We start from the raw sequence: 23,687 nt of genomic DNA, 5'->3' as shown, positions 1-23,687 counted from the left end.
TTCAACCTTGCAGCGTCATTTTGAGCAAGACTGCAGCATGAAATCCAAAGCAAAAATGCGATATCGGCCCCACGGACAGCCGCTGTAAGGCGAAAAGGAGCCCTTGATTGTTGTTGAATCAGTTCTTATCATCCCGCTTAACAAGACTTTCTTTATGCGATCCCTCGAATGCTCCGGCGTTGGGAATGTAGTACTCTAGGGACGGTATCAATCTCTTGGCCCAGCAAGTGTATATAAAACCCTACAGCTCCTTCCTATCTACGTTACTGTTTCGAAAACACAAACCTATCTGATACTCTGTCCGTTGCTTTACCCAATTGATCGCTTGCCAAGCTCCACCTTCTGTCCGATTGAGCAAAAGTCATACATATTTCTTGTCTTCTCTCGTATTCTTGTACTTTGACGCCGTACAAATGGCCCCAACCGCCATTGCACCCTTTCAGAACTCATCAGAGCTCACTCAATGTGGCATCAAGCACACCATCACTAAGACAGCACCATCGATAACCCCCAATGGCGATATCACTCCTGTCATCAACGAGCTAGACGCTTCTAAGCTCGTCTTTACCCGCAATCTCAGTCCTCGTGCCGTCCCAGAGCCTGATTCTCCAGAGGTCTGGACACAGTCTGTGTGCACAGATCATATGGTGACCTGCCAATGGACCTCGACAAGCGGGTGGGCGGCTCCTCATATCCAACCTTACGGACCGTTGCAACTCATGCCCACCGCTTCTGTCCTTCACTATGCAACAGAATGCTTCGAAGGTTTGAGGTTTTATCGCGGTCACGACCTGAAACTTCGCCTTTTCCGACCAGACCGCAACACCCGACGTATGCTCAACAGTGCCACTCGCATATCCCTTCCAGCCTTCGAACCTGATGAGCTGCAAAAGCTCATTGAGACACTCGTTGCAGTAGACGGTGAGAAGTGGTTACCAAAGAGCCGGCCAGGCACTTTTCTGTACCTGAGACCGACAATGATCGCGACAGCGGCAGCGTTGGGGGTACAGAAGCCCAAGGAAGCGCTCTTGTACATCATCGCATGCTGCTTCCCAAATTTCGACACGCCGAGTGGAACAACGGGACCAAGCAGTAACAGTATACAACAGTCTTCAAAAGCAAGGCCAGGACTCAAGCTTTTGGCTAGCAAAGAAGATACCGTACGCGCCTGGCCTGGAGGATTTGGGTACGCAAAAGTGGGGGCCAATTACGGACCAAGTCTAGTTGCCCAAGGAGAAGCCAAAGCGAGGGGTTTTGACCAGGTGCTGTGGCTGTTGGGTAAGGACTGTGATGTAACAGAGGCTGGGGCGAGTAATTTCTTCGTGGTTTGGAGAATTGGTGGGAAGCTGCAATTGGTAACAGCCCCGTTGGATGACAAGATCATCCTTGACGGCGTGACAAGAAGAAGCATTCTCCAGTTGGCAAGAGAGCGGTTGGGGGGAGACCTCGAGGTTGTGGAGAGAAAATACCCTATGAGTGAGGTCGAAGACGCGGCAGAAGACGGAAGATTACTGGAAGCATTTGCCGCGGGAACGGCGGTATGCTCCCGTTTTCTCATAGACAAGGATTTTGATGTGCTGACGAGCTTGCAGTTCTTCATTGCGCCGGTATCTAGTATTCACTTCCGGGGGAAGGATCTAGAGATACCGATGTCTGAAGGTGTGACGGGCAAGTATGCGGCGATCTTGAAGACTTACCTTACCAATATCATGTACGGAAGAGAAGATCACGAATGGGGTGTTGTGGTAAATGAAAGATAGTTGGACGGTTGATGGTTACGATTTTGAAAAGCATTATCGTTCACGTTGACGATAATGGCGTCGAGGGAGAATTCGAAAGTTGCTACACATGACAGAGATGGAGATGCGCGCAGTAAGGAAAGGTGTTATTCTTTTTTAGATCTGAGGTAGAAAAAAAGCTGCCAATGAGACTCGAGTCATGAAAGAGAAAGGAACAAACGTCGGAGTTGGACTAGAGTCATGATAGGAAGACTTGGACGCCATTGCCATGCAACAACAGTGATCAATGATGATATTGTGGACATCGGTTCCTCACCTGTTACCTGCTCGGTCCTTCTCTAGCCTTGCTGCTTCTTGCTCCATCGCCTCTCTTCTCTGAACAGCTTCTTCTGTTGCAGCTTTCTCGCCCTTCGCTCTTTGCCTCTCCTCGTACATCTCTCGACTCTTCAAGATTCGCTGCACGATCTCCCCTGCGTTCACATTCTGGAAATCGTGATTGCCGATCTCGTGATATATACCCAATGCTTTGGCGGCCGTGTAAGGATCATACGTAAGGGGCATAAACGACGTGGGGCCATGATAGACCGCATTGGGAATGCCGTACGGGATGTTAGTGAGGTAGGCTTTGCTAGGTGTGAAAGGGGCCGAAAATATGACAGAGTCAACATACTTCCTGCGGGTTAGTTTCAGAGGCTTGGAAAAGCGTTTGGACCGCACTCACTCGACACTGAAGGACACAAAGGCCACGCTCGAAAATGTTCATAATTGGGTAGTTTACACCTTTCCAGTGATTGATGACCTCGTCATCGTGAACACCAACCACGATGTATGCAGGGCCATAGTCCTTATTGGGGTCCTCATACCATCCGTTTTGATGGCCCATTGCTTCTTCCGCCATGGCCACTTGCCGAAGAAATTCAATGTGTCCAGATGAGAAAAGATCAAAACCTCCGTCTACGTAGACGATACGTTGGCTTTGATGAGGAGCTTTGCCATTGGCCATAGTATGATAGGTGCCTGTTTCCTCTGAGGCATGATCTTCCATGGCCGCTTTAGATCCAGCCCAGCTCAGAACTTGTGGTCCAGGTTGCAACCCAGTCTCGTCTGTAGCGTAATCCCTGATCCTCTGAGTCATCTCGTCTCCCAGTCTTTTCCGTTCTTCAGGGCTTTCAGATCCTTCTTCGCCAGCAAGTGTCTTCAGGAGTGACCTAATGAAATGGTTCTTTGTACAAAGAAGCATTCGTCCAACAAGATCAGTTGTGGAGATCCCCGGCGTTCTCTTGACCACCAAAAACCGACCAGCTGCTTTGACATACCTATAACAATCCTCTCCACTGCTGTCTGATGTGATATCGTCGCCGTGCACGACGTACTGGCAACCATAGTGGGATATCCATGGCAATGATGTGACGTATGGAGCATATGGAACGGACTTTGTCGACCAGCGACAGGCATCAACGGCGGCCACGCTGCCTTGTAGCTTCAGCTAGCCTCTCGATATGATCCTGAGGGGCACCAACCGCTCCTTCAAAGTCATCACGGTTGGGCCTTTATTGTCCATGATTTCTTCGTCGGAATGAATCCCAACCAAGAGCTCTTTTCCCAATCTTCTGGCTTGAAGCATGGCGCCAGCATGTCCTGATTTCCATAAGCTCTCTGGAACCACCGAAATTCGGGACGCCGAGCATGCAAACCATGATGAGCAAAATCGAAGCAGCCGTCTACCCAGATCCTGTCCTCAGAAGTCTTGACATCGGTCTGAGGTTCTACAGGCCACTTGCCAGGCTTAGGTAAAGCTGCGTCGTCCATTCGATAGGACAATAAGAAGATAGGAGCAGTGTTACTGTATTTTGGGGGCGGAGCCATAGGAAGTGATGGGATGTAAAGAATTTCCCCAAATAAAGAGCTAAAAAATGGCGGATGGTGGGGGTACCTGTCGATCCTTCACCTTCTCCAGCGCCTGATACTGACTACCTGTCCCTACAACTAGATAGCTACATTGGCTACCCATCTCATCTACAGCCTGCTTTATAACAAATTCATGTATAGCTTTGTATTCCGCCTACCATGACAAAGTAACCCAGACTCCAGAGAGACATCACCGGCAATGTACTAGCCTCCCATTGGAGAGATATGGGGCGCGGTCAGCATCGGAATTCGGTAGGACCAACAAGCACCACAAACTTTGTGTCCAGCATCAAATCCTCTGCCAAACGCATCGCCAGCAATATCTCACCTCCTCAACAGACTGACCAGACCTGGGATCTGATCGACAAAGAACACTCTCCAAGCTTCAGCACCAAACGATCCTCCACCTCTTCCAGGTCCTCCTACCAGGGAGCCTTTCGCAAAGACGCAGCCGCCATATCACAGCTGTCGGACAGGAAACCCATTCCCTCATATTTGAGCAGACACCAGCCTTCGATTTCATCGTCTATCACGTCACATAAAGCTTCATCCATCCAGCAAAGCGTGGACGAAATCCTCTCGCCAGTCGCAACATTTTCTACCTATGCAGACCTCAATCACTCCACACCTTCGCTTACAATGGCTACTACTGCCTTTGGAAACGGCCTTCGGCCCGAGTATGGCAAGCCTCCAAGCACCTCGCAATCGAGCGTGAGCTTTGGCCAAGGCGGGAGCAATGCCTCACTATCAGCCCCAAGTCTTCCGCCAGCCTCCACTGGAGGAGTGCAAAATCCAAGCATCGTATATCAGCAAATTCATGACGTGTCGTCCAAGAGGATTTCTACCCTTGACTACTTGAGAAAGGCTCATGAGGGCCGGGTCTATTGGTTTAATACGCTGCTCGTTAGCAGGTCCGATCTGGCTAAAATACCCTTCTTCGAGCCAAAAAAGCTTGCCCGCAGGGCAACGAACTATCTGTTGCTTGGTCTTTCCCTTCCCAACATTTTAGACTTGAATTCTTCGAACCCACAGGAGTGCCTCCGTGCTCTTAATGCACTTCTAGTCGAGTTCGAATCATACCAACAGATACATCCACCAGAAGGGGGTTCTGCTTCCTCTCTTTCTAGGGCACGTCTACCGCAAATGTTTAAGCGTGCCGCACATGTCAGTACGAAGGCTCGAAGAACAAGCTCAGCGACAGATATTGGGCTCCCAATGAATACGAGCGACCCAGCCGATCTGAAGGCGATGACGACTGGAGCAACGGCTGGGTCCACTGCGTCATCATTTCCAGCCAGTGAGCAGGATCTATTACCGGGCGAGGAATACACACACTTGCTCACTCCGTCATTGCCCTTTGATCCGGACTTTTTTGAGACCTTTGCAACCTTGTGTGACGTATTGATCGATTGCTACACACGAATCATGGGTCTCATTCCTTCGCCAGCGCTGTGTGTTCCAGGAACTGGAGAGATTTTTGCGAAAGCGGATGCGAGACTACGCAAAATCATCGTGGCAGGCATTATCAAAGAATTTGAGGAGGAAAGCAGAAAAGGAGTCAAGGCTGAATTTGCTGGCTTGGGCAAGGTTGTGCTGGGGGGCCTGATGTGAATAGCTTTATTACTGGGAGAACCTCCACCACCACACCCAATCCATTTCGACTACATCAACAATCCAAGGTGAAGCCATAACACAATTAGGCGCAGTGCTTTAGAAATGTGCCAAGTTTCGATCAACAAGATCGGGCATGTGACGTCAGGTCTTGTCTTATACGAGACCTCCATGGTGGGACTTCTAACTACTGAGGTGCACGCATGCACAACAATAGCCCCAGCTAACGGACTTTCAGCTTACAGAACCATGAATCTATTAAGGTGGGTGGGACAAGCTTCATCAACGTCTGCCATGCTTACTCAGGGTGTCAGGAGGACAACTCTCCATTCCGTGGGTGCGACTTGAGAAACATCTCTATATCGCTTCTCGGCTGGTAGAAGAACTGTATTTTTGTGTCTTACTCATCAGTCCGGAGGGTCAAGGTAGATCTATGAGTATATCACAGGAAACACCGGGGTGGTCCGCTGTTGGATTAAAGACCGAGGATGACTCCGGAGTCTTTTTATAAATTCAGGAAGATAAATTTACCATTCCCGCCCGAGCTGGTCTATGTTTCTGAGGGCTGTGTAGTGATAGATATATATGCAAGAGGGAACAGGCATTGCCCGATTAGACGCCTTAGAAATGGTGACATCTCGCTGTTCGTGATCATCCCGTGGTATCAAAACGCCAGTCTGTATGACCGCTAAACCAAGCCATGAATGCAATCCTCAAGAGAGCGAGCCCGAAGAGCGAGCCCGGTCTCGTCGATCAAGACGCCGCCATCTCCTGCTTTCTCCTTTCCTTCTCCTTTTCTTCTCCAAATACCCTCCTACTCATCTCCAGCACGGCTTCACTACACCATCTCAAAGTCAGCATTTCTTTTTGAAACAAATTATTGAGTCTGCTCGAAAATTGATATGAAAGAGGAAAGAAACAACTCAGGAAGGGTGCTTACAAGCCTTCCCTCCCTCGCCTGGCGTTCTCTCGAAAGCGTTCCACACTGGCTTCTTCGATCTTGGACCTCATTTTTTGCCAGCCCCCACACAACGCTGTGATCCTTGCCTCTTGCTCGAACTTGGTCCGCTCGTGGCCTGGCTCACTTCGACTGTCGTCAGGTTGATAGACCACAGTTTCTCGCACACTGATCATATTTGACCATGTGAGGTTGGTGCTGCACATAGTCACGCGTCTCTCCACCGGGTCCACATAGGATGTTTCGTATGAGTGAGTTGTGCAGCTACCACCCATAATGGCAATGACCCATGCTGGTGCGGACTGAGTGCATGTTATAAGGCGCTCCGTGCGTAATATGCCAGTGCTGGGATCGACATTGCGGGAGAGGGTGTCGACGGCGATGACATGTGAAGAAGATTTGTTCCAAGGGCAGTATTTGAGCCAGTTAGCTGTTGAGACTTCGTTCCAGCTGTAGTCGAAGGTATAGGTGGAGGAAAAGACGCGCATTCTCTGAGTATCAGAGGTTGAGGGGCGAAGTGGGTGGAAGGTACAGTACGTAGACGCAAAGCGAGTCTAATATGGGTGTCGGAGGTGTAGAAACGACTTCAATTCAGGATGAGATTATGTTGAACTCATCAGGACTATGTATGGATAGCTATGAGCGAATATGCATATAGTTGTGGTGAAGAAATTAATTTTGCCCTGGGATCATCCTCGGAATTGCTTTTACCTGGAAATTTTCTCCCGACGAACTCGGAGACAAGGACCTCAGAAAAATCACAGAATACACGTAATACATCCCTGTATTATTCGTATCGACATACTACTCTATCTCCACCACTCTACTCCGTACTACAGTACTATTTTTGAAAGTTCCCCCCCGCATCTTCCCACGAATACTACTGCGTCTGTGGCGCACGCATCAAGGACATGGATCCAACATTCGGGATCGGGAAGGCGATCGGAGAGCATTCGATAATGCCAGCTGGAGCCATCAGTTGCCCTTGATCCGCACAAGTAGTAGACCTCAATTCACCATCCCCCTCATCCCCCCAAAATCCTCTCGATTGACTAAATCATCAATCTTCTGTTTCAATTGCATTCCTTACAGAGCGACTCATCATACAGCCAAGATGGTAGAGCTGCGTAAACGCAAAGCACCTCCTGACCCAGCACCATCACGACCACCAATGAAGAAAGCCAACTCTGTCAAGTCAACTACCTCTAGCAAGAAGGGCGATTCGTCCGCAAACGGTTCAGCGGCTACGGGTAGGAAAGTGGCTGTGGGTGACACCATTACCATCGATGGTTTTGGTGGAGAGGTCGAGAACAACGATGGCGAGAAAGTGACATTGAAGAAACTTGTGGATGAAAGCAAATCTGGGGTTGTCCTCTTTACGTATCCCAAAGCATCAACACCTGGATGTAGGCATTCCACTGTTTTCAATTCGAGCTCCTCTGTCGTTTTCAAGTATTCTACTTACATGTAGCTACGTGTGATTTTTGAAGTAAGACGCTAGATATACTGATACAGGTCACCTCAATAGGTACCACTCGTACGTTTCTATGGAGCTCATATTTCCCCATTTGGAGCAAAAGTTGAGTCTCGAGACATGTCTCGGGAATCTTCACTCTCGAAAGTTGCTCCAAGGCTCCATATACCTCCTCAAATAGGCAATACTGACAGCGGATTTGTAATCTAGAGGCGTGCTTATTTCGAGACGAGTTCACGCCTCTTACAGCAACTGGATATTCCATCTACGGCCTTTCAACAGACTCTCCCAAATCTAATACCACGTTCAAGACTAAGCAGAATCTACCGTACGTTCTGCTCTGCGATCCGACGGCGACCCTTATTGGTGCAATTGGTATGAAGAAATCCCCCAGTGGAACCACCCGAGGCGTCTTTGTTGTCAACAAAGACGGGAAAGTTAAAGCAGTTAGTCTAGGTGTAAGTCTTTTGCTCTTCCCGTGCCTGTGACCTCGAATTCAATGTTCAAGGTTTGACCAGGGTCCTGCTGCTACCGTTGATGTTGTTCGAGAAATTGTCGGAGGGGAGGAAGTTGGTGACAGAGTAGAGAAAGTAGCGGAAGGTGAGAAGGTCGAGAAGGAAATTGAAGAAGGAAGAACGAGTGCTCAGGAGGTCGGGCAGCCACAAACGGCGGATGGGGACGAAGTCCAAGCTGAGGTCGCAGCAGAAGTTGCAGATTCTGCACAGAATCTTGACGGAGGAGTATAAGCTTAGGATGTCTTTGTAGGCCATTCCCAGGAAATCTCTTGCCAAACCCTGCAACGAAGGGTAACACCGACTCCTCTCCAATCAAGGGCGGGCTTTGCACAGAGCTCCAAAAGCAGACGAGCAATGGGATTTTGAACCATGTTCCTTCTCCAGTATAACAAATGTATGCCTGTTCTTTTCTCACTTAGCTGCTTGGCACGCTCGCCACTTCCAGAATCCCTGTCGCGTCTTTATGAACAGGTCGCGTCCGTATGGAAAAGACTCATTCCGCTTATCCTCAACCTACCTAACACACCTGATAGCTGGTAGATGTGAACGCAGTAGTGAAGGTAAACGAACCCTCGCCGTTTAGGCGAATCTCAAAATGGATCTCGGACTGACCAAGCTCTCAAATATCAGGCCTTTTTCTTCGCATCCATGGCCACAAATGCTGGAGCCGGAGCAGCGAGGCAACTTCAATCGGCGAGGACGGCTACGGCGGTTTGGAAGGCGAGTTCTAGCGCAAATCCTCGCCGATATAGCGCTGAGTCAAGCAGAAGTACACTGTTCAGTCGCATGGTGTATGGGAGCGCATTCGGAGAGCTCTTGCCATTGACCCGGAAAGGTCGACTGGGATCCCTCTGAACCCTCAATATCGAAACCCTCCTCCAGGCGCCAACCCACCAGAAGCCTATGATGACCCAGTCACTGTACCAGCTGGCGACATTGCAGAGAACGCGTACTACAAACGAGATATACGCCGCAACTATCCCCGACTCAGTGTGGTCAAACAGGCAGACGTTGTAGGGTTATTGTCTGTAGGAAGCAAAGCAAATCCAAAAGAAGATGTGTTACAGATAGGAGACGCAGGAGCGAAGCAAATGGTGCAGGTGAAGCAAGAAGGAGAGCAAAGGGGACTGTCAGCCTTTTTCGAGAAAGACAAGAATGTTACAGCAGGTATCTTCGGGCCGGATGGGCTTCCACCTTTCCCCAGTGGCATGAGCAGAGCATCTCCAGTGGGAGGAAGGAAATATGTCATGAACGCTGACAGAGAGCAAGGATATCCAGAGGAGTAGGTCAATGAAGCCTCGTGTCGGAGAGCTACTGCTGACAAACATTGTCACAGGTACCCTTGTCGGACCTTTGTATGAAGATCGGCATGAAAGAGGGATCGTTGATTGGCTGTTTAGTTCGTGGCATAGCTGATCGTCAAAGCTGTATATTACAGACACTGATAACAGGCACTGAAAATCGTTGTCCTCTCTATCACCATGCTCTGTCCTTTATTTGTGACAGACAATACTTCCATCCCTTGAAACGTCTAACGAGTATTGCCTTTCTGTTAACTTGCAGGGGAGAAAATATTGGTCTCTGCATTCGCGCACAACCCTCCAAAGCGACAATGTTTAGGACGTGACCTGGCCTTGCGGGCACGTACCCTGCTCGTGTGTAGCCATTGTGTACCTATCTCAAAGTCCATGCCTTCCAAACGTGATACAGCTTAGGTCCAATCTCTCTTGCACTGAATGAGTTGTTGAACCTCTAAACGGCCTTGCCTTATATCTAGAATGCAGAATATTATCCGACAAAGGGAACGTGGGTCTCCATAAACAACAATGCCTAGACCTCACTAACATCGCTTTTATCAAGACAAACAAACAGCCCGAGCCCCATCTGAAAACTGAAGTACTGAAAGAAGGGTCCATTTTGATATTCCGTCACTTAAATTCTTGCTGTACCTTCTTGGGCCTGATCTTTGCCAGGCCAATAATGTCAGTTACTCAAGAGAGCCTGAGCCTTCAATTTTCGCCTGCCGACATTGTGCTCAGCTGCACCATCTGTCAGGAGACACTGTCGACTATATATGCCGATGATGACCAGAACAATGGCCTCATACGCAAAGATCGCGAGGACTCTCAGAATGGCAAAGTCACGAAGCTTTGGCTCACTGAATGTGCTCATCTCACTTGCGGAAAGCATCTTCCAGGTGGAGGTAAGTCTGTGCCCCACCAGCAGCACAGAGTCTTTTATAGATAGACTTAATACGCCAGACATGCAGGCGCACCATTTCACTCCATTCAAGAGGTTCCTCGAGCGCCGTGTCCCCTTTGCTCTATTGAGAAGGACGACCACTCGAACAAGGCGCTCTTCTTTATCAATGGGACCTCCAAAGGCCAATACGATGAGAACATCCCAGATGTCTACTTCCAAATGCCCCCAATCGAGCTCAGTGGTGGAGACCCCGGGCTTGAAGCACTACGAGTGGGTGAATCAATTTGGATTTGACTTGGTCTGCGATGGCTGACCATCATGAAGTTTCATTACCTTTCTCTGTTACGTTCCGGAACCAAAACACGCGAGAAGCTCATAGGGTTGACAAAGGCGCTCAAGCGCTGGGAGGATAAGAAGCCAGAGATAGTGCGCTCTCTGAGCAGTGTTGCTCCTTTGCGAGAGTGAGTTCTGCGATACATGTGCCTACGCCTCTGCTGCAGGGTACTGAGCTTGCTTCTCAGTGAGCTGTTATCCGCAGGACGGAGGCTCATGGTCTTGGGCGAAGATGTCTCATCCATTGAGACCACGTTGAAGCTTGCTGGTGTCAGCCTAACCGAGGGTCTACGCCCTCAGCAGCAAATGGATATACGCTCCCAGCATCAGAGTATGGACCTCAAGCCCGCAGGTCAAAAGTCCTCTCCTCTGGACGGAGGTTCACGCATTGCCCGGGGTAGTGCCGCTGATCTCGACTGCTTGAAGCAAGGCGCTGGGATCTTCAAAGGCCGTAGTGGCGTCACGCAACAGGACTCGATGCAGCAACATGGTTCCTCCTCGAAGAGAAAGCGTGTGGATTCGCGGAGCGATACCGAACACCAGACTGAGTACGCACTTCGCGGGAGAGGGTTCGGAATATGTCGAAGTAGAGATCAAATGCCGCCTCCACCTATTCCCATGCCGCAGCCGTCTGTCTATATGGCTAGGGTTCCATCTTCTGACATGCATGGTCTGGATTACCAGCACGACCATGTCAACGCTACACACTTTCAACGAGCCCCTATCACGCCCCAGCGGCACCCCTCTCAAGGTGGTCTCAGTCGTTCAATGCTTGCGCCTGGCTCTTCGATGGAGCCATCCAACACGTCCTTGGCAGGGGCTAGGACCAACAATGGGCAGCCACGTATGGATCGCCGTCAGTCTCCCCGTGCCAACACGGGTACCGCAGGCCCCGTCTATGCGCGAGGCGGCTGGCAGCCACCACCAGAATCTTTTGACACCGAACACTCATTGGATTTTAGCTCGCCTAGCTCGTCACTGCCTTCCACTGGGCAGCCGCCTGCGCGTCGTTTTACGGGTTACCACCAAGGAAGCCTCATGTTCCCAATTGAGCTTGGAGATCAAACAATCGATCCAAGCAGCCGCAGCTATCGGTCAGTCAGTAGCGATGGCTCAACATTGTACTATCGAAGACAGTCAGCACTCGCTATGCAATCTCAGCTTGAGTCGCCGGCTCCTTCACGAAATCACGATCCGTCTCCGAATAGGGAAGGTCGCATCACATTATCGAGGACGCCGTCCGTTGCCAGCCGGCATTCCTCTGACAGAGGCATTGGCCTTTCCAGCCATGTTCGTAGCAGCAGCCGTCAGACCAACCATCCATCGGGCAACTCCAGCTCTCACCGCCAGCAGCTCGTGATCACAACTCCAGCGCACCAGCATGCTGTTGTAAGCGCTCATTTTCCCATGCGCCAGCCGGCCTATAGCAGCTCCCTGCCTTCCCTCGGTGAGGCTAACACTCAAATTTTCCGTCGGAATAATTCCTTCGACTCCGGTCCAACACCCGTGAACGGCGAGATGAGACCTTACTCTTCTACTAATGGCGAAAACATCTTGGTGGCACGGGACCCGGATCGTCGTGCGTCACAAAACCGTGGCAGGGCTCCTCTCATGGAATGGCAGGCTTCGGGTCCCCGCCGCCGTGCTAATCGTTGATGAATGTTGATGTTCGTCTCGCAAGGATAAGACGTGCGAGCTTTGTTGTCGGCCTTTCAGTGTAGTGTAGCTAAATGTTTTACTATCACCATAAGCCTCATTTAAGCCGTCTTGTCTAGAGCAAAATGCAACAATCATTCCCAGTCAATTCACACCAGCCAAGTGAACATTGCAATCATATCAGGTTTATAACGCCGTGGGCTCTGTCTGGAGGGCTCAAGTCGAGTTGAAATGAGGGACCTGCTCAAATTATCCATACAGTCGCGATGAGAGACACGTCTAGCATGTAGGAGAGCTCTAGCAGTTGAAACCTTGGAAAGAACGCCATGGAATGGGACAAGGAACCTGATGTGCAAAAGCTGCAAACTCGGCAGAGTCATTTATTCCATCCACACCAGAGCTACAGCTCTAGAAAGTGGCCAATCAAGAATCGCCCATTGATATTCGTGAAACCAGGACAGCACAACTCAAGTACTACGTCATCTTTAACGGTACCCAACAGGCTTCATTCGTAATTCTACGATGGACTATGCGAGGAACGTGGACCGTGGAAAGAACATAGAAGATGAAACAGACAATGGTAAATATCTGTCTTCTGACTTCTGCGTTCTGTCAGCTGTGACAATATGTAGGCTTGCGGAGAAAGCATGATTTATAAAGTGAGTGTCCACATCAGGGAGTAAATGCTGTACACGACGGAAGGATGTGTACACGCAATAAGACCACAGACAGTGTTTCCAATTCAGAGAAGGGGGAGTGTGCAGTCGTACAAAATCATCTTGAAAGCAGTTCTTGGCTTTTACAGGTGGCTAGTGTCCTGAAGTGACGAATAGAAGGCTTCATAGAAAGCATAGGCAATGTTAGTAGCAGTCAGATCAATCAGCGGTGGGGTCGAAATATAGAGAGTAGAGCAATTTGCTGGGTTCTCGATAAAGTTGTTGTTGATACACACAAAACTACTACAACACCGCCCGTAGCCACGCCATCAGAAGCACAATCGTCGGCTGGCTAGAAGAACCATACGATCCCACCTCTTTGTTTCGTATTCCATGTTTGCTGTATTTTGCTGATCTAGACTTCTCAAAGGCGGCCTAAGCTCTGCATTCAAAAACGATACGTTTAGTCGAAGGGGTTGGTGTGGGTTCCCCAGTATGTAAGGAACAAGCTGAGACCGACGGTCTCGAAGACACGGGCAAGGGCGCCCACTGCAACAGTGTCGAGAGGACGCTTCTCGGTGAAGATTTGAGAGATGAACTATGATATCACGATGTCAGCCAGGATCATTCCGCTTTGAAAGGTCGAAAACAGGGCTATGTTACGTACACTCGGGGCAGAGCTAGCCATGAAGATCAAGCTACCCAGATAGGCGGCACCTTTGTAGCTCAGCGTACCAGTAGCATTGATCAAGGCACCGACACCGTAAGACTGAACGGCGCTACCGACTAGGGATGAACCCCATGCAGCGGCGGCACCGGCGGCCTCCTTGGACTTGAGGAACTCCTCCTTGGAATTTGCGGCTTGTGCGCGGTGATAAGTGTCACCGAAGACAGGTGCGAGGATGGCAAGCGAAGCGGCGTGGTTGAAAATGGTGCCGAGAGCGATGGCCGAAGGCTTGACAGGTGGGAGGTCTGTAAGTTGGTGTTAAATGAGTGTTGGTACAAGGTCAACCATTCTTGGAGACTTGACGAGGGGATGCTGGAGGGATGATGTGGAAGGTGGCGGAATTAGGGGAGAGCGATTCAGGGAGCTTGGCTTGGTGATTGAACGGGCAAGCGGAGTGAATGGTGATGGGAGATATCAAAGGCTCATAGTAGGCAAATAAAGATTGACCAGTGATGCAAGCTTGATACATGATAGACGATGCTTGGACGAGTGGCAGAAGGACTTACAGTGAAGGGTTGCCATTGTGACTGAGTGTTTGGTGCGAATTGATATGGTTGATGAGTGAGTGATTCTGGATGGTATGAGGGTAGAAAATTATTTTGTTTGGCAAGACGAAGAAATGGAAAAAATGGGAGGTAAAGCTGGGCGGGAGATGAAGTTGGATTTGACTTCTCCAACGCTAGCATGAATCCGGTTTGGGCAATGACGGCATGTCGTGGCTGAAGAATACACACAACACCGTGTAAAGTGTATCACTAATAGCTAACGTAAGGTATTTGACTTGGCCTACGGTATTAGTGTACTCGTAGGTATGGTCGGCTACTCCATAAGCTACATTACCCTGAGAAAGATATCGGGTAGGTTGCTGTCTGAACATGTACTACAATGTTCGAAACTTCGATATTTCTTCATAGTCGCTGTAGACAAGACATTCATTCCCTTCATTCTCATACAATTAGTTGACGCTCTAAGAGTATCAAACACTGGGTCTAGAAGTAGGCGCGCAGAGATGCTGCAAGTGAGACTCGGCGTGCTCATGCTATTTGCACGTTGAGCATGTTCAGAGAACCGACGCCAATGCTATGCATACATTCTGACCCAAGTCCAACCTTGCTTCCATTACTCCCTTAGCTCGTAAATGGAGGTTCATTAACTTTACCGTGTATCGCCGCTAATTCGCCTTCGCCTTCTCGAATGTGGACCAGGCATTGGACCAACATCCTGCGTAGCGCCGTTGGGTACAGCGTTCTCCCCCTTCTTCGGTGACACCACTGCCTGTTGTCGTGGCGGCCGTGTCGAAGTGGTGCGAGGAAGTCGACTTTTCGCAACAGACCCGGATCCATTCACAATGACAGGCAGGGCGCTGGTACCATTCTCATCTCTGCTCGACGGTCTATACGGCACTGCGCCGTTAATGGCGCTCCTTTGCCTGACATCTCGACCAATGGAGTAATTTGTTGAATGTACCGAACGATTGCTCGTGGGTGTGGAAGGCATCGAATAGCTTGTCAGTAAGCTCGGCGGCGTCGTCGAGGAGCTAGAGCGCCTTCCCGGTCGACGTTTGCTCCCACTCATACCTAGCTTGTCGTTTATCTCACTTGATTTGATAAGCTCACCCGCCATGTTTCGCACCAAAACGGCTCCGTCGTTCTCTGCCAGTCGTTGAATGGTGTCTTCAAGGCCATATCTGCTGATCAGGGCTCCCTGCTCTTCACTGGCATCACAAATGCTGCGGATGATGCGCAGGAGATTGAGTCGAACTACTGCCTTGTTTGACTGGAGCTTGCGTAGAATGCGGTGAAAGAGGTCAGGGTGGGCTAAATTAAGTGCAACTGGTGGACTCAGTCGCAAAAGTTTTTGCAAAGGCTCCAAGAGGTTCTCAAAAGCATTTGCTTTTGAAGTAGTGAAACATTTGATGATACCAGTTGTGAAGGTTCCATCGAGAAGATGCTCTTCCACTTTAGCCGTCTCTTCTTGAAGCCTGAAATGTGTCAGTATGCAATTTTGGATGCGTTCTCTGCACAAGAGCACCTACCAGATGAAGATTGCGTCAAGGGCTGTCACCTGCCAGTATTCATCTGCAAGGAGGGAGATGTAGAATGCGAGCCCTTTGTTTCTCCAGAGCTCACGCCTCCCCACCTTGCCAGAATGCGCCATATCGCAGAGTACGGGCAGAGCAAATTCCTTAAGTGGTCCCTTTGTCTTGATGATACGCTGAAGTACTGGGATGATCCCATTGAGGGCAGCATCCTCTTGCCTCGATTTGTTAAGTCGACACAAATTGTAGATTGTATTGAGTATCTGGTTCGAGACTTCTCTCGAATGAGGCTCTTTGGAACTATTGCGAAGCAGGTCAGTAAGAACGTCTATTGCATTCGAATTCTGTAGCGAATCTAGCGTTGTTGAAAGCATGGAGAGGTTTTTGATGAACTTCAACATTGTGATCTGATGGTTTGGTGACATCCGTTTCAACTCTTTGAGAACGCCTGCAGATATGTTAGCGAAATCCTATGCACCAGACCAGTGGATTGCAGTACGGTGTAGAACTGTTCTCTCTGCAACCAACTCCTTCACGTGGTTCTCGGCTTGCGAGAAGAGGAAGAATATATTCGCGATTCGACCTTCGCAGAGCTCGGCTAGCTCATCCTCCTCATCGAGGACCTTACTCAGAACCAGAGACAGAGGATCTAGAACAGAGTTTCGAGAAAGGATGCGGCAGAAGTCGTTCTTCGGTGTAGGACCCTGAAGCTCAAACACGCTCCAGATACCATTTACCCCAATGAGAACTAGGTCACGCTCCTCTTCATAGTCTTCTTCGAGGAATTCAACCAATACCTTGAGCCCTCCTGCACTGACAAACATTTGTAATGTCAAGGTCGACGTCTGGAACATTTGACGTACAAAGGCTGCTGCTTCGAGCCTGATCTCACTAGAGTACTTCCGCGACGCAAATTTGGTGATGATTGGTATGCCTCCAACGAAACATAGGTTTTCCTGGATTTCAACGTCATTGAAAATGATGACGTTCACTATCTTTAGAAGATTGAAAATAACGTCGCGATGCCGACAATTCTCTAGGATTTCCAAGATAGGAAGCATACCATGAGCACTGATTATGACACTCTTGGTATCTGGCAAGTCGGAAAGCACCTCAAGCAGTTGCTCTGACAGGTCTGCGAGCATGTCGTCCGCCTGAGAGACTTTGAGAGAGCCAACAAGCCCCTCGACTTGGGTACACAACCGTGCATACTTGTCTCTAGCGACATTCGCTTCAAGATCCATCTCATCGAAGCCCTCTTCTAATTGAGCGAAAGGGTCGTCATCGTCATCGTCATCGTCCCCCAGCCATGAGTTGTTCGACAGCTTCGAAGTCAGCATCAAAGTGCCCTCATCAGAGCCCCTCTCACTCTCTGGCTTGTCGAGAACAGCATTGCCTTTACCAAATATGTCTGAGTAGTCCTCGTCGTGGTCATCTTCGGCGTATCTTTGAATCTCGACGGAAGATCTTGTTCTCCGCATAAGAGGTTGTCTCGATATCGTTGGAGGGCGGCGCAGGCTACCACCGGGCTTCGGCGGTTGCATGGAATGAATCAGAGAGCTCATGTCCGACGGGTGGAATAGTCGAGGTGACAGTGCATGGCTGTGCTGTAGTGCACTATTTAGCAATTCTGGACAACCCAATGGAGAACAGAATGTCCTACTTTGTTCTTCAGAAATCCGCTCTCAATTGCAGTATCATATGCTATGAGATCTGAAAAGTCATCTTCTGAGCTTTCAGTGTAGGACTTGGTTGTCGGCAAGACTAGGTTGGTTTTAGCCGGAGACTGCTTTTGATGTACAGCTGGTGCGGCCATGACCCGGCGGGAAACGACTGGGGAAACTTTCAAAGGTGGAGACTTGTTCGAATTGGGGACTTTCGGTTGCGAAGTGTTTGGGCGCCTCGGATTGTAGGGGCGAATCGTGTCTAATGGATCGGATTCGGTCAGCTGGAGAGGACTCTTCACCGTAAGATCTCCCTCAAAATTATCGTCCCAATTTGCCTCCTCCGTCACAGTCTCAAAAGAAGCGAAAGCTTTGAGCTTTTCTGAAGATAGCAAGCCCCCAAAATTATCATGTGGCCTCAGGTGGGGAAGTTGCAAAGCGCTGGGCGAAATCGCCGAAGCAAAATCATCGTCCCAATTGTCGTCGGCAGTATTGTTGGGCGATCTAAACTGCTCCGTGTTGACGCGGGGCTTTGCAAGATTGAGCGGACCTCGAACGGGCGTTACAGCTGGATGGTTGGTTTCCCGCCGTCCAGGTATTGGACTGGAGGACATTGGCCGCGAGGTCCTCCGTAAGGATCCCGCGTTTGGAGACTTCAAGGCTTCGTTCCATTGCTGGACGCTTTTCACAGCCTCGTCATACTCCGTAGGTTTCTTGGGTACCACGGCATCAGATCTCTTCGCGTTGACGATCCAAGGGTGCTTCAACAGCTTTCGTGCGGAAACTCTAAGATTTGGATCTTTCTGGAAACATTGCATCAAGAAATCGCGGACAATCTGCCGCCAGATTAGCTTTCTTGTTCCTCATTTGCTTCTAATTTTTTGACACACTGGAGATGCCCCCTCCGGAAGCGGGGGATGATCGTCATTCACGATGCGGAACAAAGCGTGCATGGGCTGCAATTTGTGGTAGGGAGGCTTTCCGTCCAAGAGCTCTATCACTGTGCATCCCAGACTCCATATATCGGACGCTGTGGTAGCACCTGACAGCTCAATCACTTCCGGAGCCATCCAATAAGGCGTACCGACGACGCTAGACTCGTGGAAAGTTGTGGTTCTTGTAGCGACCCCGAAGTCTGCAAGCTTCACAAGGCCCTGCTTTGTTGTGAGGATGTTGGCCCCCTTGATGTCGCGATGTATGACACCCTGCTCATGGAGATAAAGCAGTCCATGGAGTACTTGGGACATGTAGATGCCCACTAGATTCTCTGGAAACTTGCCAAAGTTCTTCGAAATTGAATGCAATGATCCATTTTCACAATACCTGATGGATAACCGATTAGCACTTTCCGTTAGCAGGCCATAGGCAGGCTAGACCACGTACTCCAGGATTATATTGAGTGACTCTGCCGACTTGACGAACCCACGATACTTGACAATGTTTGGGTGCTAGAAATTCCATTAACGGTCTTGCTAGACTATTGGAATGAAGAGCGTACATCTAGGTTCTTCAGGAGGTCGATCTCAAGCTGTGTCACGAAGAAACCAGTATTAGCGAGGTGATCCAATACCGGAAGGCGGAGGGTTGCAAACGTACTGTGATAACTCTTAATTCGCTTTTAGGTAGATCTGCCAACTTGACCTGTTTCACAGCCACGGTCTCCCCAGTTCCCATATTCAGCGCTCTGAAGACGGATCCAAAAGCGCCTTTGCCCAGACAATCACCAAGTTGCTAGCATCCAATCAGAAATCAGAAGCCTTAGTCGTTGGTGCAGCGATGCGTACATAATCTTTGAGCTCGGCAACATCTTGAGCCCTGTTGAGCGTTTGTCCCTCCTTCTTGGGCTCCTCTGGAGTCTCAAGGCCAGCGGGTTCCCTCTGCGTCTCCTTTACGACTTTCTTGCTTGGTAGGTGAGCTGTATCGCCTTGATGAGAATCTGTTGCAGGAGCCCCCACCAGGGGGCTGCGTGAGACCATTGTAGGAAGTTTTAGCCTTTTCCTGGGGAATGGCCTTTCTGTCTGCACAGGCTGCGCGTGAGCCTCATCATACAGCGTTTATGGGGACAGCACCGTGTGTCTTGGCGGCGATGGTACCATTTACTGTCTTCAAATTCGCTCAAGGCGTTGACAAGAACGTAAGTGGAGGACCGTTCCATGTGTTGTTGCGCTCATGCGGATCTGCTCGTCATTGCCCCCGTCAGAACCTTGACACGCGGTTAGCGAAACAACCCTTGTCCTCCTACGCGCATCCCAGAGTCTGAAGAGACCGACGTTGCCTTTGTGCTAAGAGAGAAGAGTAAACGTAAAATTAGTATTGACATGTTCAAACTTTAAATCTGGTGATTGACGCGGAAGCGTGTTCCCGCTATTGTTCCTGTATCGAACAACTTTACAAAACGCGATCTTGGGGGGCAGAGCCGAAGTTACTGATTAATGTGTATGTTACGTTGATTACTGTAAAGTGTTGTCGTCTTGAACAGTGGTAATAGGTCCATTCATTTCTTCTCACTTGCTCAGAAGCTCGGCCTGTTTCAGCAGCCGCAAAATGTCTGACACCAAATACAAACTCCCAGCAGCGATTAGTGGTCCCCCATCGGCAATTCGCACAGCTACTTGAAGCGCCTGTGCTAAGTCTCCAGACAAGATCTGAGAAGAATCTGAAATGCCCAGTCCTCGTGCTGCGCCCAGTATGCTGTCCGCTTCTTCTGGGCATACCCACGGCATACCCTCCACTGGTCCGAATTCTACAGCAATAAGATTATCCCCTGATCTCAAAAGAAAGTACAGTAGTTCATGAATATCTTTTCCCTTCGACATTGCAATCATCCAGGTCACAGGGCGATGCTTTTCACGTAGTTTCTGATCTACATATGTGCCCAGGACCTCGGCAGACTGGTTGTTGTGAGCCCCATCAAGGAGCATTTCCCGCTCATTGCCAGCCAAAGATCTGATGGTGAGGTTCTGCAGACGGCCCGGCCAAACAGCATTTGGGATCGAAGGCAACAGCCGGAGCGGGTCCAGTGATGGATAGCAATGGGAAAGCACCTCCTTGACAGCTTCAAACGCCAAACATATGTTCATCTGCTGGTGGTCCATGAGTTCTTCCTTGGCCACGACGTTCCAGACTTGACCAGCTGGATCGGCGTCTTGAGGAACAAGAAGCAACGAGGCAGCACCGACTTCTACTGCATTGCTCTTCAGAACCTCAAGGACGCCTGTCGTATTACTTCCGTCCGCAATACAGGGCACGCCGGCTTTCATGATGCCCGCCTTGTGCAACGCGATCTCTTCGAAGGTGCTTCCAAGGAGGGACTGATGGTCTTTCCCTATCTTGGTAACTACAGTGACTGCTGGATGCTCGAGGACATTCGTTGCATCGTTTCGGCCACCCAAACCAACCTCGACAACACCGATCTCTATCTTCTCCCGGTTAAATATTTCGAATGCTGTAGCGGTCAGGATCTCAAACTCGGAGGCTTGGATGTCCTCGCTCTGATCTTTCGTCTTCACAGCGGCCTCAACTTCGCGAAAGAAATCCTCATCCACGCTTTTCTCGTTGATGGTGATGCAGTCCCACCTATCAATCAGGTGTGGAGACGTGAAACGGCCGCAATTGATGTTCCCAGCATTCAGCATTGCCGAGGCATAGGCACACACAGAGCCTTTGCCATTGGTGCCTGCAACATGTATTGCGCGCCATGGAATTGGGGTGTTTTTCAAGAGTCGAGTGATCCGCGCAAGGCCTAATTCAATCATGGCAGAAGTGGTGCCATCTCCATTTCAGTGTAGAGTTCAGCTGCTGCTCGAATTCATGAAAGCTTCACCCGAACGTGTACTAGTACAACACTATTCAGTGTCGTGTTCATAATGTTATGAATTAGCACTGTAGCAGGGTTTGTGATTCGAAACTCAATCTCAAGGGGCCGGGTCGCATAAACGCCAGCCCTACCAGTGATCGCTAGCCCGCCCTCCCTTCCGCCTGCTCCTCAGGCTCTCAGTCTCAACTGTTCTCAGTCGCAAAGTTCATCTGTCGCTCACCTTCATATGAAGATAAAGCTATCTTGGTCGTATTCGAGATATCATTTCTCGCCTCATTGGTATCTTCGCGTCAAACCTGCTCGATGGGTTTACGGTAAGTTGATAGGTCGTAATTGTCGCGGTGCTGTTTGCGCCTGCGTTTATCTTTCGCGTGCTTAGCTGCCTCGTTATGCTTAGGCATTCAAAATTCAAGGCCACGAATGTTATGCTAATCAATCGTCATCCTCAAACAGAATGTTTTGCGAGCCTGACGCCAGCGACTCCAAGACCACTATTAAAGCAGATCCTACGGCCCCGGCGCGATCAGCCATTCGACGCCAACGCACCGTTAGATACAGCCCAAACGCTCGCGATCATCAATCAACCCTCTCCACACTACTGTCCCATAGCCGAAATCGCTCCCAAGGTCCCATGCGAGTGCTAGCGGATCGACGCTCACTGCTCGAGGATATACGCCGACAAGATCGAAGCGCCACTTCATCGATATCTAATCCTACCGATGCTCATGATGTCGAAGCAGAGGCAGACCTAGCACATTCTGAAGCAAGCCAGCGCAGCCGCTTAGAGAGTGGGCGCGCACTGCTGAGAGATGCGCTGAGCTACGAGCGCCCTGGCCGGCGCCTGAGGATTTCTCGACAAACAACATTTTCCGAAGCCCCTACAGCGACAGCCCTTTGGCGGCCAGTTGGCGCCGAGGATATTGAAGCATCACAGACCTCAGCCAGGGCAGATGAAGCAAGGTCGCCGCCTCCGCGATATTTGCCAACACCCTCTTACACGTCAGGCGACACCTCAAATCGGTCCACTCTATATGTTCCCTCGCCGCCGTTGGGTACCGCCTTGCTCACTCCTAGATTCGCACCAGCTCATAGGCTAGATGGCGAGGACGAAGCTCGAGCTAACGCCGTGCGCGAGGAAGTCCTCGCGCGGCTCTCGTCAAGAATGGCGGAAATGATGGATAGCGGTGAGCGCGGCGGCATCGCAACACACGCTGCGCAGATCGCGAGAATGAGGGATCTCGACCAAGATGCGCTTACATCAGAGGTACGCGAGCAAGAAGCAGCGTATCTAGAATTGGTAGAGACGCGTTTGGAGCTGATGCGCAGAGTGAGAGACCATGACTTGGCTGAGCTTCCTCGTCTACGTCGGATGAGTCGTCCTATCCAAGCAATACCAAGGCCTGCACGTAGGCGTCATCATCAGAGCAATTTTGACGGCCTTGGTGACCGGGAGCGAAGCTTCAGTCCGGATGACGATCAATGGGAGACTATCCTCACAACCATACCACCAGATGAAAGGGTTCCTAGCGCCCATTCTTCTTTCACGTCAGCGGCGGCGTCGTCGACTTCACCCTCATCCAATCCCACATCATCGTACGGTACTGTGGTTACGGCACCTTCCACCAATACTGAAGTTGAAGCCTGTCCAGCGGAGTACGACGACTCCGAGGACGACTCTGTTGACGCATTCGACGCGCAAGTTGCACAAGTTGAGAGCCAAGCCAATCGCATTGAAGCACTGTCTCAGAGACTGGATCAGCAGCAATATCGGGACGAGCATCTTGCGAGGCGTAGGCGGATGTTAGAACGAGAACAGGAATTGCAGCAGATGGAGGCCAACCTACACAGACTTGAAGGACAGATTTCCGAAGAACGCCCAGTTGCCGCAGGAAGACACGTGGGTACGGGTGGGCGCACACTTCGAGAGAGACTGTGAGATGGAGGCGATGGTTCTACGTTAAAAGCAACCCATTTACCGGCACGGCACACTCACTAAGATTGTCTCACAAAAGCAATTTCCCGAATGCACGAGGAGCTCGTCACATTGCACCGGTGGCTGTTTCGCTGGGCGGATCCACCCGCTTTACTTTCGTTTCTCCCCAGTTTGGTATTCCCACGCGAAGAGAATTTTGCTCGGTAGCCTTTGTCTCGCCTCTTGATCGTTCGGAGGGTATCAAGTAGCAAGCAAACCCAGCCGATTGCCTGATGCATCGAGACAGCTCGCAGCTCGAAACATGGGAGTATTCTCTCAGAGCCTTTGTTGAAAACAATTCGTTATCAAATGTATTATACTTATGGATAGATGAACGGAGGCTATCGAGGTCGAGGCCGCCTTTCAGCCGAGATGCAATAGATATACTCGTAAATTTTCATTTCGATTGTGCCTCCC

At 50.1% G+C, this 23,687-nt stretch overlaps 10 protein-coding genes across 10 annotated transcripts; 5 read left to right on the top strand and 5 right to left on the bottom strand.

Moving 5' to 3' along the window:
- Positions 1-413: 413 nt before the first annotated feature.
- HO173_011412 (uncharacterized protein) lies at positions 414-1,760 on the top strand (the record flags this gene model as incomplete). Its single annotated transcript, XM_037313292.1, has 2 exons — positions 414-1,538; positions 1,593-1,760. The coding sequence occupies 2 exons, from the start codon at positions 414-416 to the stop codon at positions 1,758-1,760; spliced, it is 1,293 nt and encodes a 430-aa protein (XP_037159749.1).
- A 291-nt stretch (positions 1,761-2,051) lies between these two features.
- On the bottom strand, positions 2,052-3,605 carry HO173_011411 (uncharacterized protein; the record flags this gene model as incomplete). Its single annotated transcript, XM_037313291.1, has 4 exons — positions 2,052-2,408; positions 2,461-3,208; positions 3,260-3,377; positions 3,434-3,605. 4 exons carry the CDS (start codon positions 3,603-3,605, stop codon positions 2,052-2,054), a joined length of 1,395 nt encoding a protein of 464 aa, XP_037159748.1.
- A 267-nt stretch (positions 3,606-3,872) lies between these two features.
- On the top strand, positions 3,873-5,258 carry HO173_011410 (uncharacterized protein; the record flags this gene model as incomplete). Its single annotated transcript, XM_037313290.1, has 1 exon — positions 3,873-5,258. One exon carries the CDS (start codon positions 3,873-3,875, stop codon positions 5,256-5,258), a length of 1,386 nt encoding a protein of 461 aa, XP_037159747.1.
- Positions 5,259-6,011: 753 nt separating this feature from the next.
- On the bottom strand, positions 6,012-6,704 carry HO173_011409 (uncharacterized protein; the record flags this gene model as incomplete). The annotated part of the gene is made up of 2 exons (XM_037313289.1): positions 6,012-6,096; positions 6,199-6,704. 2 exons carry the CDS (start codon positions 6,702-6,704, stop codon positions 6,012-6,014), a joined length of 591 nt encoding a protein of 196 aa, XP_037159746.1.
- A 626-nt stretch (positions 6,705-7,330) lies between these two features.
- On the top strand, positions 7,331-9,566 carry HO173_011408 (uncharacterized protein; the record flags this gene model as incomplete). Its single annotated transcript, XM_037313288.1, has 8 exons — positions 7,331-7,622; positions 7,745-7,753; positions 7,901-8,148; positions 8,209-8,430; positions 8,739-8,765; positions 8,836-8,925; positions 8,973-9,487; positions 9,542-9,566. 8 exons carry the CDS (start codon positions 7,331-7,333, stop codon positions 9,564-9,566), a joined length of 1,428 nt encoding a protein of 475 aa, XP_037159745.1.
- Positions 9,567-10,185: 619 nt separating this feature from the next.
- On the top strand, positions 10,186-12,396 carry HO173_011407 (uncharacterized protein; the record flags this gene model as incomplete). The annotated part of the gene is made up of 4 exons (XM_037313287.1): positions 10,186-10,408; positions 10,475-10,677; positions 10,732-10,868; positions 10,929-12,396. 4 exons carry the CDS (start codon positions 10,186-10,188, stop codon positions 12,394-12,396), a joined length of 2,031 nt encoding a protein of 676 aa, XP_037159744.1.
- Positions 12,397-13,515: 1,119 nt separating this feature from the next.
- Positions 13,516-14,301, bottom strand: HO173_011406 (uncharacterized protein; the record flags this gene model as incomplete). Its single annotated transcript, XM_037313286.1, has 3 exons — positions 13,516-13,650; positions 13,720-14,024; positions 14,286-14,301. The coding sequence occupies 3 exons, from the start codon at positions 14,299-14,301 to the stop codon at positions 13,516-13,518; spliced, it is 456 nt and encodes a 151-aa protein (XP_037159743.1).
- A 633-nt stretch (positions 14,302-14,934) lies between these two features.
- HO173_011405 (uncharacterized protein) lies at positions 14,935-19,457 on the bottom strand (the record flags this gene model as incomplete). The annotated part of the gene is made up of 9 exons (XM_037313285.1): positions 14,935-15,760; positions 15,815-16,265; positions 16,317-17,424; positions 17,481-18,317; positions 18,372-18,804; positions 18,865-18,929; positions 18,980-19,009; positions 19,078-19,212; positions 19,266-19,457. The coding sequence occupies 9 exons, from the start codon at positions 19,455-19,457 to the stop codon at positions 14,935-14,937; spliced, it is 4,077 nt and encodes a 1,358-aa protein (XP_037159742.1).
- Positions 19,458-19,985: 528 nt separating this feature from the next.
- On the bottom strand, positions 19,986-21,236 carry HO173_011404 (uncharacterized protein; the record flags this gene model as incomplete). Its single annotated transcript, XM_037313284.1, has 1 exon — positions 19,986-21,236. The coding sequence occupies one exon, from the start codon at positions 21,234-21,236 to the stop codon at positions 19,986-19,988; it is 1,251 nt and encodes a 416-aa protein (XP_037159741.1).
- Positions 21,237-21,601: 365 nt separating this feature from the next.
- HO173_011403 (uncharacterized protein) lies at positions 21,602-23,234 on the top strand (the record flags this gene model as incomplete). The annotated part of the gene is made up of 2 exons (XM_037313283.1): positions 21,602-21,612; positions 21,752-23,234. 2 exons carry the CDS (start codon positions 21,602-21,604, stop codon positions 23,232-23,234), a joined length of 1,494 nt encoding a protein of 497 aa, XP_037159740.1.
- Positions 23,235-23,687: the final 453 nt, after the last annotated feature.

The sequence above is a fragment of the Letharia columbiana genome, assembly GCF_014066305.1.
Source record: "Letharia columbiana isolate WasteWater2 chromosome Unknown Sc0000062_s0, whole genome shotgun sequence".
NCBI lineage: Eukaryota > Fungi > Ascomycota > Lecanoromycetes > Lecanorales > Parmeliaceae > Letharia > Letharia columbiana.
The sequence above is the reverse complement of the archived record's forward strand: the minus strand, read 5'-3'. Positions and strand labels throughout refer to the sequence as shown.